This window comes from Nyctereutes procyonoides, unplaced genomic scaffold (assembly GCF_905146905.1).
Source record: "Nyctereutes procyonoides isolate TBG_1078 unplaced genomic scaffold, NYPRO_anot_genome, whole genome shotgun sequence".
NCBI classification, from domain to species: Eukaryota; Metazoa; Chordata; class Mammalia; order Carnivora; family Canidae; genus Nyctereutes; species Nyctereutes procyonoides.
In genome coordinates this window covers 6059901-6074372 of record NW_026575142.1, presented here as the reverse complement: position 1 = coordinate 6074372, position 14472 = coordinate 6059901, and the positions used below count along the sequence as shown (strand labels likewise).

Below are 14472 nucleotides of genomic sequence, written 5' to 3'. Positions count from 1 at the left end.
CTGGCATAAAGCAGATGTACAATGTATTTGATAAATATGTACTATGTAAATGAGTGACTCTGTGAAATGCTAAACAGAAAAGACAAATGGGTATTTATTATACTAAGTAGACATATTCTGGGTGCTTTGGGAACACAGAAAAGGTAAGCCTAAACCTATTGTGGATAGAAGTAAATATACAAAATCTACCTAGAGGCCACAAAACTCAGCTGAGTCTGAACGATGCACAAGAGTTGAGCTGGTGAAGGAGAAACTTAAAGGATCTAGATAGTTCTTTTATGATACTATTTCTTGTCAAAGTATTCAAAATAGAGCAGTTAGTAAATGAGAATGATTTTATTGCTATTTATACTATAATGTGCACTGGAATTTTACTTGATCACGTAGTGTTCTAACAGGTATGAAATCATTCCAAACAGGTAGAGATTCCTACTAATTCAGGCTGAAAATGTCTATCTTCAAGCCTATTGAAGAGTCTAGTTGAAAGAAAAATAATAGTTATCTTTTACCGAGTAGCTATCATGTACTGGCCTCAAAACACACTCCTATAAAGAAATAATTCATCTAAACCTCACAAGAAGAAATTTCCTTTACTGCCAAGTTGATAAACTAAGTAGCAGAGCCAGGGTTTGAACTTGAGGCTGCCAAGTGCATGCTCTAAACCTCTAAGTGAAGTTCTGGATTGATTACTCACTAGAAATACTGTCTTGTTTTTCTTTTGTATAATTTGAGGAAATACTCAAAAAATTACTTCATTAATGATATTGATTCAGGCTTCAGGCTGGGATCTTTGTAAACTGTTATACAAAATGTAATTTATAAGTTTGCCTTTGACACGACAAGGATGAGTGCATCACAAAATGTCTTGCCGGTCAGCACTGTTCTCCAGCTGAAAGTGCTTTCACATCCACATCTTCATTTGCTTTTTCCCCTAGTGGGTATAGAAAACCATTTGAATAATGCATGTTACTTTCCATATTCTTTCAACAGAACATTGCATACTTAAATCATTAAGATGGATTCCTGGTATGGACTCAGAATTTAAACAAAAGAGAAAAAAACCTCATTTGTAAATACCTGGAATAATATTTCAGTACCTAAATGTATTCTATAAATCCAAAAACACATTAAAAATCTAGTATTCTTCAAACCAAATCTTTCAAATAAGAGACTAGAGCACTCAAATTCGTTCTCCCATTAGACAGCTTCATTTTCAGGCTTCCCTTCACAAAAGGAGCTGGATGCAGGAAGGCCATCTAGGCATGCTGTTGCCTCCCCTTGGATACTAACAGATGTGAGGTCAGGCTACTGTCTCCCTCTACCTTCCCCACAGCCAGTATGACCATCTTCCTCTATCATTCTGGAGAAAACCCCTTCTATGCTTTTTTTTTTCCACGTCCTTTTCTGTACATATATCCCCTCTATTGACAATAAAGCACAATGTGAGGTTTCACTAATGTTTTCTAGTCACTTCTGTTTTCTTCCAAATCAGAGGATATAGCTGGCTCCACCAGGAAATGAAACAGAGGTCATTATTGCAGCAGTGACTTTCAAGCTGTTTGCTAAATTTAGCTGTCCAATACTTTCCACTCTAATGATAACTGTGAACTACAATTATAGAATGCTGGAACAGAACAGGAGCTTAAAGGTCACCGAGTCCAATCCCATCGTTTTTCTAATGGAGGTACGGGGCCTAGATGTAGGCTGTGATTTGCTTGTGAATGGTAGAAGTGGAACTTGAATTAAAATCTGCTCAGTCTAGGGCAGTGGTATCCTTACTATGCCACAGATATTCTGCTTCCCATGGTCAGTCTTACCTAACCAGATCTCATAGCATAAATATAGCTGATATTATTGGTTGTGGCTTACCTTCTGTGGCCATTCATCAATTTGGTGGCTGAATGCAAAATGGCACAGGTGTCTGACTTATAAGTTACTACAAGAGAAATGAAATGATTTCATACCCAAACCCTGCCCCCAATTCTAAAAACTTCCTGCTTTATGTTCATCAATAATGAATGGCCCATCCCTGCAATACTCAGAGGGAGCTTACATTGCACTTTTGAGCAGCCGGTTAGTAATGTACAGTGGATAGAGCCTTTCTTTCAAATCCCAGGGCAGCGGGTCTTTCAAGGCTAGCATTGCATTTTCAATTAGCTGCTGAGTGAATGCTTGGCATGTGTATTAGTGAAGAAGCACACAATTAGCTTTTGTTCCTTTCTGTATTGTGCTGAGAGGTTCTAAGAGATTGGTGGGGGAACAGGCAAGCCAGGCATCACTGTGGAGTTGAAGAAGGGATTTACCCAGACCTCGGAATCTTCACTTGCTCGCTCTGGAATTACAGCTATTTATTACGAAGTGTCCTGTGTGGCTGGGCGGAGTGTGCCTGAGGATACACATCCCAGACACCACCTGGGGTTAGTCTTTCTGAGCGCTTCCCGTCTCTAATTCTCGTCATTATCATGGAGCCCAACAGTCCTAAAAAGATACAATTTGCTGTGCCTTTATTCCAGAGTCAGATTGCACCTGAAGCAGCAGAGCAGGTAAGTGGACTTGGGTGGGGACCAGGTCCTGTATATAAGGTAACATATAAGGTCCTGTATATAAGCTTTCATTGAAAGCTTCTCTACCTCTTGAATTTGTTAAACTTTGTGACTTTCCAGGATATGTGAATGAGAAATAAGCTGGTTTCCATATGGCAATTGTATTTGAGTTGCACTGGGGGACCTACTGGCTAAAATGCAGCCCTTCATGTGATAAAATATTAGCACTCATTACAGGAAAAAATGGCTATATTAGAGATTCAGATTTGGATCTGGAAATGTCTGCTTTTGCATACTAAATTAACAAGTTCAACATTTAGAGAAACAAACAATTATCAGAATTAGCAACCTTTTATTTCATTATTTATAAAATAGATTCATTTAACAATGAAAGCATTAAACCTTGGAATAATTTCAGATTATTGGGTTAATATTTTTAATGTTTTTCATCATATATTCAAAGCAGTAATTATAAGTGTAGCTAATAATATGACAGATAGGATTTGTAGATGGTATGTATAATTTTAAAGACATTTTTTCAGATATTAAAATAGTATTAAATACTTCTTGGATTCCTTTTCTATGTCTAATATGTCTATATAACTATATTTCTGTACTTTTGTCTCTGTCTCTTTTTCATCTAAGATTGGTTTACATCTGTATCACCTTTCATATTCAGATTTACTTAGAGTCTTGATGCAATAGAACCACTTAAAGACCATTTGTGGTAAAATACAACAGTTGGGAGGCAAAAGCAGAAAAAAATTTATGGGATCTTCAATCTAACTCATTAATTTTTGCAACCTAAATTATCCTTGAACACTTTTCCAAATATTTTATACAACATCTTAAGAATAATTACTGAAACTAAGACTCATACCTTTCTAGGATGTTTTGATAATCTGAAACAGATCCTCCCAGACTCAGTCCAGATAAACATAACCTTGAACATGTTATCTGTATTGAATGGGACATTGGTTCTGTCCTAGACAAAATGTCATTGGCAAATTTTATCCTCTATCCTACTGACTTATATTTTAAGAACTTACCTATATGTTTAGGAAATAAAGAACACTTTAGAAAGTCTAATCATAATATGCTCCTGTAACTCTTAAAGTAAGGAAAGAATCCACATCAAACCTATTAGTTTTAAATGAATTACTCTCATAAAATCCATACTCATTCCTTCTTTGTCCTAAATATCTTATTAGAAAATAAGAAAACCTTATAATATTAATAAAAATGAAGAACTCTTGTTATTAAATTTAACCTGCTAGAAATTTAAGTTTTCTAAGCTTCTCTTAACCTATTTAGAAAAAGGATAATGGATCTTGAAAGCCATCATTATGGGACTCCAAGAGGGCCATTAAAATTAGCAAGTCATCCTTGTACCTACACTGCATATTATTTCAGTGGCATCATTTGATTATATACAACTATTTCTTTTCTGTGGAATGGTAGCTTTTTTTGGTCCTAGAAGGCGATACTAATATCTAAAAGTTCTACTCCCTGGCTTTCTGTAATTCAAAATAGTGAACACCTACTGTGCGCTCTCCAGAAATTTGCCTGTTTTTTTTTTTTTTTAATGTTGGGAAAAGATGAGGATGGAACAGCTTTCCAAGCTGTAGAGTAACTGGGGGGAATGTCTGACTCTCACTGACCTTAGCTGGGGCTTTGTTGTTCACAGATAAGAAAAAGAAGACCTACACCAGCATCACTTGTGATTCTCAATGAACATAATCCCCCAGGTAAAGAAGCATGATGTCTTTGCACTGATGGAACAGAATAGAATTGTTTGAAGAGCATCAAAGAGTATGTCATTGTCAAAAGATTTAAATTTAGGATTTCAGTCAGTCATAATTTAACAAGCTAGTCTATAAAAATGCATCATAAACAAAGTCAGAAATAAATATAGAAACGGTCTCAGTCAACAGCCTGCTTTCCTCTAGAATGGAATGACACACTAGTGATGATATAATAAAATGGTTTGTTGTTTGTATAGAGTCTGGTTCAGTGCTTATTAATGAGGCTAGTGGAAAGTTGTTTAATTAGGTTCCGAAGCTCAAATTACAGTCTAAGAGATGCTTGTATATTTACAGAGTAGGTTTTTTATTTATGAAAGCTTGTCATGGAGCAATGAGCTAGCACTGGCTACAGCTCTGTTGCTGATGTCATGTCTGAATAATGCAATTGACAAGTAACCAGATCAATTTTCAGCAGTGCCCATTTGAGAGTCCATTCTGAAGGGTTGTATCCATTTGTTGAGGTTTTACTTTCCCTTTCCTGTAAAAAGTAAAGCTGCCTTATTCCTGATAAATGACTGTGATCTGCAATACACAAACGTTATTTACTTATTGAATGGAGGTGATTTTAATCTCACATTTAAGTGCTGTTTCTAGAAATACAAGTAAGACAGCAAAGGTCATGACATTAATTTGGGCACAGGCAGGACTCGGTGTTGGGTTTTTTATAGGTCTAAACAATATGGGTGGACAAAAGGAGTTTGAATAATAGAAACATAGTAAGTCTAAATACAGGCTGTAGTGAATGGTTTGTTTAAGAATTTCAAGGCAAAGTAGTCTGATTTTTTTTCAGGTTCCTGCAGCAAAAAAAATCAAACACTTACATAGCTTCCCTAGTAAAAATGATCTAGAACCATGATGACTGGAGAAATAAACCTAAGGACCAAAAAAAAAAAAAAAAAAAACCAGCAACAAAAAGAATACCACCACACTGAACCAAACCAAACCTAGATACTAATCTTCCCTATCCATGTGGTTTGGGTTGGGTAAGGGACAACATCTTCAAGTTTTATTTTATCTACAATATAGAGAAAATGTCCATCCTTCCTACTTTACAGAGTTCTTGCAATGATTCAAAGAATTAATGTGAATACTCCTTAAAAACTGTAAAGTGCAACAAATCTTAGATGTCATTAGCTGATGTATTCTGGAATACAATCTTTGCATGGTATTTAGCAGATAACAGGATTGTCATAATCTCACCTGTACTAAATATTTCTGCCAGACCCCAAAATTCTACATGTTCCAACTATTCTCTAACATTTGTACTAAACAAAACAAAATAACAGCAACAACAAAAACCTCAAGTGTTAAATTGCTTTTTTAAACAATTGTTTCTTCTAGCCACAAAAAGCTGCATCTTTTTTAACAAAAATTGCATTCAGCTCTAAACCCTGGTAAACTAAATAAAACTCTTCAATTTTACTGAATCTCCCCAGGAAGTAACTGCCTGTTCTTGGAATCACCCATCATTAATGCTGTTTAAAATTCAAATCTCTGAAAAAAATTTTACTTTGAATTAATGTAGCAAAGAATATTAAATTTTCCGTTATACAGACACAATTAACAAACCCTCCCAATTCATATAATGAGACAGATATCTTATAATCACTGTTAAATGAATTAAACATAGTTTCTTTTTTTTTTAACCTTTCCTGGAGTTTGCAAGAATAGTCAGTTATAAAGTATCTGAAAGAAAAATTTGCTTTTAGATTCAGAAAAACATATGCATTGTTTATATCTGATAGAGAGGAAGCAGAATAGAAAGATATTTTAACATGTACATCCAGATTGTTTGCTAGTTTGTCTGTGCTGGTCTAAACACATAGATGAGGCAGGCATTTGATTGGTAGGACTTCAGGGGCAGCAAAATGTGCCCTCAGTCCCTTTCTATCCAATGGCCCAGAATTCTCAGCAGTAGAAACACTATGGAAACAGACACATAGGGATCCCTGGGTGGCGCAGCGGTTTGGCGCCTGCCTTTGGCCCAGGGCGCGATCCTGGAGACCCAGGATCGAATCCCACGTCGGGCTCCTGGTGCATGGAGCCTGCTTCTCCCTCTGCCTGTGTCTCTGCCTCTCTCTCTCTCTGTGACTATCATAAATAATAAATAAAAATTAAAAAAAAAGAAACAAACACATAACCTGGATACCTCACCCTTGGGCATAGGGCAACAAACACAATTTAACTCAAAACAATGGGAAGCAGAACTAAAAATTTTGAATCGAAGTCCTCATGCCTTAAAAAATTTGATAGCAAAGAGTGTGTCTTTATGGTAGAGAGGGCAGAAACTAGGTTTGCTTCTAGGAATGACTCTGAAGTGCCAGAAGGCAGTAAAAAGATACATGAAACCTGACCATGTAAAGGTAGAAAAGCACAAAAGACAAATTTCAACTTTTTCAAACATTTTCTGGGGCTAGCGGTGTGAGTGACCTTGTAGCAAACTGCTTATTTTTCTGTATTTTCAGTTCATCTTCTGACTAAGGGCCTATTTATGATGAGCTCTCTGAGGCTATACAGTAGAGCTTCACTGTCTATTCTTATATTGTGTGCTGTTCGCTTTTACTCTTATATAATCTATAGTTAACCGGCTTGGTTTGTCTATTTTTATTTAGTGTAATACATACAAATCCTATTGAGAAATAAATGGCAATGCCAACTTCTTCAATTTACTTCAAATTTCTAGATTTACTTAAACATTATTTGTCTGTAAGTAAACTTAGGAGAAGACTTTATATTTGGCTACCAGTATTAGAAATCTAGAATTGAAAAGAACTTCAGAAAATACCTAATCTAACCACATATCTTTGTAAAAGATACAAAAATCAACCCAAGTCCCTGAGACTTGCTCCATTTTGTATACCTCAAAGAAGATTCCATAATTACCCCTACTTTTCAATTCTTGATCCAATAATTTTAGATGTTAGAAAATAGTTTTATCGAACTTGAGTAATACCCCCACTTATTATAAAAAAAACTGCTTGTTTACTCTCTCCTATAAAAGTTTATTTACTCACCTCTCCAAATACAAAAAAGAGTTCTTTATTATTTTCTTTCTAAACTGAATACTCCTAGTCCCTATGAGAGCCTTCATGAACTCTATCCAAATTTTCCTTGTCCCTTGGCCTTTAGAACCAAGAGCTGGACATGGTATTTTCAAAAGAAGCCATCCTACACCTTCTGAATATGACAGTTTGTGGCATTCATTCTCTTCCACGTACTTTAAGCAGAAACAATATGGTTACGATTAAATTTAGTGAACCTGACTGATGCCTATTATGCATGAGTGAACTCTAAGAGGCCTGAAGCTTAGTGAAGGTTTGGGTAGGTACTCAGAAGAGTTTTGGCATCATTTAAAAGTTTATTGTACATCAAAAAGTGGGACCAGAAATACAAAGTAAAATAGTTTTCTGGGGCTGTTTCTTGAACTTCCTATCACAGCTGAATTTTGGGGAGAATGACTTTCTCTTCGACACTTTTGGCTTTACACATTCTTAGAAATGAGGAATAAGAACAAAGGGAGTTTCTCACATAAGTGAGGATCCTAAAAAATTAGTTAATATGAGACATACGAACTAAATACACATTGCCTTTGCTCAACCTTGAGACAGTAAGTCTAGTCAGTAAAGAGAACTGGGTTTCCAAATTGATTGGGCTGTTTGACTCCATAGACGGAAAAAGAAGCCACAGTCAATTCTGAATGTTCCATATAAGGTTCTTTTTTTTTTTTTTTAAAGATTTTATTTATTTATTCATGACAGGCAGAGAGAGAGGCAAAGACACAGGCAGAGGGAAAAGTAGGCTCCCTGCGGCAAGCCCGATGTGGGACTCGATCCCAGGACCCCGGGGTCATGCCCTGAGCTGAAGGCAGACGCTCAATCACTAAGCCACCCAGGCGTCCCATTGCATATGACTTTCTAAATGAGGCTTACATTTTCGGACCCTGATACTAAGTTAGCTAATGAGGTTTTGGAAGCTTGGATTGATAACTCTGAGACACTGAATGATAGCTGGAGAACATTGCTGGACTGAGATTGAGTGGTTCAAAACAGGGGGGCTCCAGGAATTTCCGATGATGGGAGGCTCTGCAGGGTCAACAAAGGTAAAGTGGAGATTTGTTTCCAGTGGTAGGACGGTCATCTGTACACAATCTCTTATCATGGGACACTCTATTTTATCAAATGAATGATCTGTAGTCAAAAAGCAACAGGCATCTTGAGTGCAAGCTCCAAGAATCACATTTGGAGGATTTTCCTGGAACCTCAGGACAGGGAAGACATCATGAACTCCACACCTAGAGGTGCCTGTCACCTCCAAGGACCTCCAATCAAATGCACTCAAAATGCACAAAGGACTCACAGTCCATACAGTTTTGTTTCTTTCTCAGTTTTCTTATCTTCTTTGGGAATGTGGCTGTAATTCATTCTGATCCACAGTCCTTGTTGATTATTCAGCATTTGTTTTGCCTTCTCACTATTAATGGCAATATAAAACAAAGACAAGTTCAATGTTTGAAAATACTTAGGAAATAACTGGTATTATTTCTAAGGAATTTTCAGAAAATCCTTTTTTTGGGGATGGCCTGGGTGGCTCAGCAGTTGAGTATCTACCTGCAGCTCAGGTTGTGACCCTGAGTCCCGGGATCGAGTCTCACCTCGGGCTCCCTGCATGGAGCCTGCTTCTCACTCTGCCTATGTCTCTGCCTCTCTCTCTCTCTCTCTGTCATGAATAAATATATAAAATCTTTTTAAAAAGCCATTTTTTCCTCTTCAGATTTATTTCTATGAGTTAATAAATACCAAACCATGCTGAATGATTTAAAGACAAGTGACACATGTGGCTTTCAGAGATTTCATGTACTGCACAACTGATTGAATTATTTTTCCATAAATACTCAATCTGTGCAGCCAAGTAGTCCATTCAGTCAGAATAACCATGAGCCAAAGATGAGATTCTAATTATCAGTAATGTCAAGGTTTGCTATACTGTAAGTATTGAGAGGGACTAGCATAATCTTCAAATTAAATGAAAGAAAAACATGAAAGGGCAAATCATAAAACTATAAAACAGTTCTTGAGTTCAGCAAAATTACTACTTTTGCTCATTTTGAATAATAATAGATAATTGCTTACTTTTTATGTTGATTTTAATTAGAAATAACTTAGTGAAATATGACAAAATGATGGTAAGAGTCAATTTACTTCATTTTTCTTGTCCTCTGCCTACTATTTTCATCAGCAGATGAAAATAACTCTAAAGTACTTTTGCATGATGTGGAGAGGCAGTGCTGGTAGCACGTAAAGCACTGGCTTTGGAGTAAGGGGTGGGTTTGAATCTCAGCTTTGCCAGTTACGGGTGGTGAGACACTGTGTGTGTAGTTCACCTCTATCATACGGGGGATACTGAGGTGTGAGAAAATGCATAGCACAGTGCCTGCAACCAGGTAGGTTCTGAAGACATGAGACCTCCTGCATGATTATACCCAAGCCGAGAAATGCTGTGTTCTTCTAAAACCTATATTTCTTATCAGAAGATGGCCCAGCTCCTTTGCTATTCTGACTGCGGTGCCAGACCTGTCAGTGTCCTCAAGAGATAGAGGTTCTTGATAAGAGAGAAGATGTATCATATCTCCTAATTCATCAGGATAAGAATATACAATCATGGAATTGTTATGTATCTTATACTATGATACTTGTCCAACTGAGTGTGTCTTGCTTATCAATAAAATTTCCATAAAATAAAGTCCCTTATAATTTTCTTTAAAAAAAAAAAAAGCAAGTTACTGGGACACCAGTAACTTGGATGGCTGGATGGCTCAGTCGGTGGCTCAGTCGGTGAAACATTTGAAACATTCGGCTCTTCATTTCGGCTCAGGTCATGATCTCAGGGTCATGGGTTAGAGCACTGCGATGGGCTTAGTGAAAAGTCTGCTTGTCCCTCTCCCTCTGCTCCTCCCCAGCTTGCTTGTTCTCTCTCTCTCTCTCTCTAATAAATAAATAATTTAAAAAAGCAAGCTACCGATGTCTATAAAATTACAAAAAGCAATAGAGATCTTTGTAGCAGATCTGTATTTGACCAAAAATGAAATCCATATTCGAATAGTATGTGCACAGAAAGAAGGTTGATTATTGACTACAAAAATCTTGTAGAGTAGGTGCTTGGATGGCTCAGTCGGTTAAGCATCTGCCTTCAGCTCAGGTCATGATCTCAGGGTCCTGGGATTGAACCCCCACATCAGGCTTCGTCTCAGTGGGGAGCCTGCTTCTCCCTCTCCTCCCTGCTTGTGTTCTCTCGCTATCTCTGTCTCTGTCTCTCTCTCAAATAAAGAAATAAAATCTTTAAAACAATCTTTTAGGGATATCTATCAAACACTCATTTAATTTCACACTTTTATCTCCACTCCATCTGTCCACACTTCCTTCCATACACCATCCCTGCACCATGTTTTGGCTAAACTTTCTTTTCTGGTTCCTTCTTTTAGTTCTTCTGCCAGATCTTAAGGCTTAGTCTAGACAGGGTCATTTGTGTAAATCAGTCTCCATTTTTCCCACCAATTTAAATTGCAGCCCAAAACTCACTTAAATCTCAAAAATTTTCCCTGACTAGTTTCATCCATTGTCTAGCTTCTTTATTCCAATAGTCATCCCACTTCCAACTCTTGAAGCTATTTATCAGTTTATATATCCAATACAATTCAATAAGTATTTATTGAGTCCTTGTTCTAAATCCTCCAGGAATGTGTGATTTAAATAGTAGGGGATAATACGTGTACATGAACCAGGATACAAATGTAAATGACAGAAATCCCAACTGCTCAGACCATGGTAAGATTAATTCTGGCCAAGACATAGAAGAACTTATTTCACATGTTCCCTAATCTATAAAACATTTGAGTGACTTATTTTGATCTTAGGGCTTTAAGTTTTTAAGGATTAGGGCTAGAGCTAAAATTTTACTATTTATTCCAAACTAGTACAGTGAATATCTAGTTGAGTAGATGTTAGATGCCCATAAGCTATTAAATTGAAATGGATAGGGACGCCTGGGTGGTTCAGTGTTTGAGCATCTGCCTTCGGCTCAGGGCGTGATCCCAGATCCTGGGATCAAGTCCCATTGGGCCCCTTGTGAGGACCTAACTTCTCCCTCTGCCTATGTCTCTGCCTCTGTCTCTGTGTCTCTCATGAATAAATAAATAAAATCTTTTATAAATAATAAATTAATTAATTAAAAAAAAGATCCTCAAACCCAATGGCAATTCATCAAACTCTTTGAGTATTTACTCTGATTAGGAAACAGTGTTAGCTGTTCTAGGAGATAAAATAGATAAGTCACTATCTCTGCCCTCATGGAGAAACCTGAGGTATTTATAATTTAATACATGTTTATTGAGAATTTGTCACAACAGAATGTGACAGATATACAACATATATTTATATTCAGTATAGAAATGTCAGTACAGAAATGTCTATTGCTAGACATTTTGGGAAATCTGATTATATTATAGAGTACAGTACAAAGACTAGGTGGCTTGACAAATGGCAACTATTATTTTGGGGAGGCAGGCACATAGCACTTAGGAGTAGAGATGTTGGAATCATTCAGGTCTAGATATAGGTCTCGGATGATTGCTTACTGCCTATAAAGTTTACCCAAGGAAAGTGGCTTATCCTCCCAAGGCCTATTAAATGAGGAAGCTGGGTTCAAGTGCCTCTGAAATGCATGTTTCTTTTTTTTTAATACTATCAATTTTCAGTAAATGCAAAATATATTCATTAAAGAAGGCTATTCTGAGACCATTGAATAAGTAGATGTGCATTTTTTGTCTGCAGAATAATACACATGTACCATATCATCGTCAGTTGTTATGGAGAGTTTAAGGGCACATTCTGTCTCAAATTTAAGACTGAAAAAGTTACTAATGGCTCTTTCTAAATGTTTCTAGTTCATAGCCATATTTAAGGCAGACAGTAAATTAGTGGTACTTGGCAACCTCTAATAAAACTCTAGCTAAGCTGTATAATGAATGGAGAGGAGTTATTTCCATGTTTCCTTACCTTAGAATTGCTCAAGAACAAGTTTCAAGCTTTGGGATTTTTTTTCTCCCTTTCTCCCACCATTTTCTCTCTTGAATTTGACCAAGCAGTGACTTGACACTGTTCCAGCAATTCCAGACACAATTTGGTAGCAGAGTTTACCAGGGAATTAAACTGAAATGCCCCAGGGTCTCAGGCAGGTGACACAGAGAAGTACCGGGCTCCGTACGGGACATTGTGATGGAGGATGCAAGCTCCATTCAAGTCTTTCAAATGAAACAAACATACAAAACAAGAAAGAGAAGGAAGAAGGAAGGAAGGAAGAAGGAAGAGAAGGAAGGAAGGAAGGAAGGAAGAAAGAAAGAAAGAAAGAAAGAAAGAAAGAAAGAAAGAAAGAAAAAGAAAGAAGAAGAGAGAGAAAAGAAAGAAGAAAGAGAGAGAGAGAGAGAAAGAAAGAAAGACAGACAGACCACTGTGAGGGATGGAGGTGCCCAAGTGGTCAGCTTCCCTACTACCTGAAGTTGTACCTTCCAAAGTTATTATTGTTACTATACTCTACCTTCTAAACTGCAAGTACTTGACTAGACATAGCACGTTCTTCCCAACACTAGGAAAGCAGTCTACCTGGAGCTCTGAAGGGACCTGTGAAAACCTGAGGGAGAGGGATGTCCTGAGGCCCAAGTCCCAGCTGCAGGCAGACTCCTGAGAATTCATCTCCACTCCCAGTCCGAGTGCTGCCACTGTCTCCTCCACCCTGTCCCTTCGGTCTTCCCCAGTATTTCAGGGGCCCCTGGCACATGCTGAAAAATGTGACATCCATATCTGTGAGCCTACCTTAGGCTGTGAGTAAAAGATTATCTTTGATTTTAACTCAATGGCTTTGTATCACTCAGAGTAATTTGATATAGTGACAATTACAGCACTTAACAAAGCTAATTGGTGAAATAAATTGCCAAAATCTGCATCATCAAAGGGAGATATATTGACAGTCTGGTTAGAATACAATTACAGTTTGACCTTAGCAATAATGCTGGGGAAAAAGTACTGTGTAAAATGAGAAAAGCTAGGAAATTTGTTCCCTTCCTTCCTCCCCCCTCCTTTTCTTCCTCCCTCCTTCACTCCCTCTTTCTTTCTTTTCCATTCTCTGGGAGCAATTTTCTACCATTATAGGAAACAATTTTCAAAATCATACTCTTTACAAATAAATACATACTGACACAAAATGCACAAATGAAGATTGAGAACAACAGTTATTTTAGAATTCAATTTTTAGAATAATTTGACTCAAATAATTTGCTTCAATGCAACTTCATTTTATGCTTTTTTTCCTACCTGACAGAACTGAAATATTAGAAAACATATACACAGATATACATGTTCACATGTATACTCATATATAAGTCAAATACTCAGCTTTGTGTACAAATATCACAGGCAATTAATCCATGTAATGAAATCAACCTCCACATGACCTGACTTACAAAAAGGCTAGGACCTACCAAAGTATCTAGAAAAGCTTTGTGAACTCAGGTTATAAATGGAATAAAAATAATAATTTATTTGAACTTCTAACCCTTTAAACTTAAAATCAACAGATCAAAAACTAATCACAAAGTTTGAAAAACTATGAATTAAAAACATTGAGAGACACCTGGGTGGCTCAGTGGTTGAGCATCTGCCTTAGGCCCAGGGCATGATCCTAGAGTCCAGGGATCGAGTCCCACATTGGGCTCCCTCCATGGAGCCTGCTTCTCCCTCTGCCTGTGTCTCTGCCCCTCTGTGTCTTTCATGAATAAATAGTTTAAAAAAATAAAAAAATAAAAAATTATTGAATTTAAGTGATGAGATATATACTATTTTTAAATCAAAAGAGCATTTAAAAATATATTTACTAAATATTAATTGGTTTAAGACTATCTTTCTCAATTGAGTAGATTTTGTATTTCCATTTTCATAATTCATGAATACAAATAATATAACTAGATATAAAAAGTGAGCTCCTCCTGAGACCACCTGATAGTTAACGTCTACCTAATTTGTGTTTCAACTGTTGTTGAATTTCTACTTTGTTTCGTGTAACCTCCAAGGTTGTGT

General features: G+C 36.9%; 1 protein-coding gene across 6 annotated transcripts in view; it reads left to right on the top strand.

Annotated features, from left to right (window-relative positions):
• The first annotated feature begins 2249 nt into the window (after positions 1 to 2249).
• The window catches only part of PPP1R1C (protein phosphatase 1 regulatory inhibitor subunit 1C), a 120608-nt gene continuing 108385 nt past the window's right edge, over positions 2250 to 14472 (top strand). For all 6 annotated transcript variants that reach the window (XM_055308270.1, XM_055308269.1, XM_055308272.1 and 3 more), the window contains exons 1-2: positions 2250 to 2543; positions 4231 to 4291. In XM_055308270.1, coding sequence (XP_055164245.1) covers positions 2463 to 2543; positions 4231 to 4291 — 142 coding nt within the window. In that variant the 5' untranslated portion in view covers positions 2250 to 2462. The remainder of the gene's footprint in view (positions 2544 to 4230; positions 4292 to 14472) is intronic.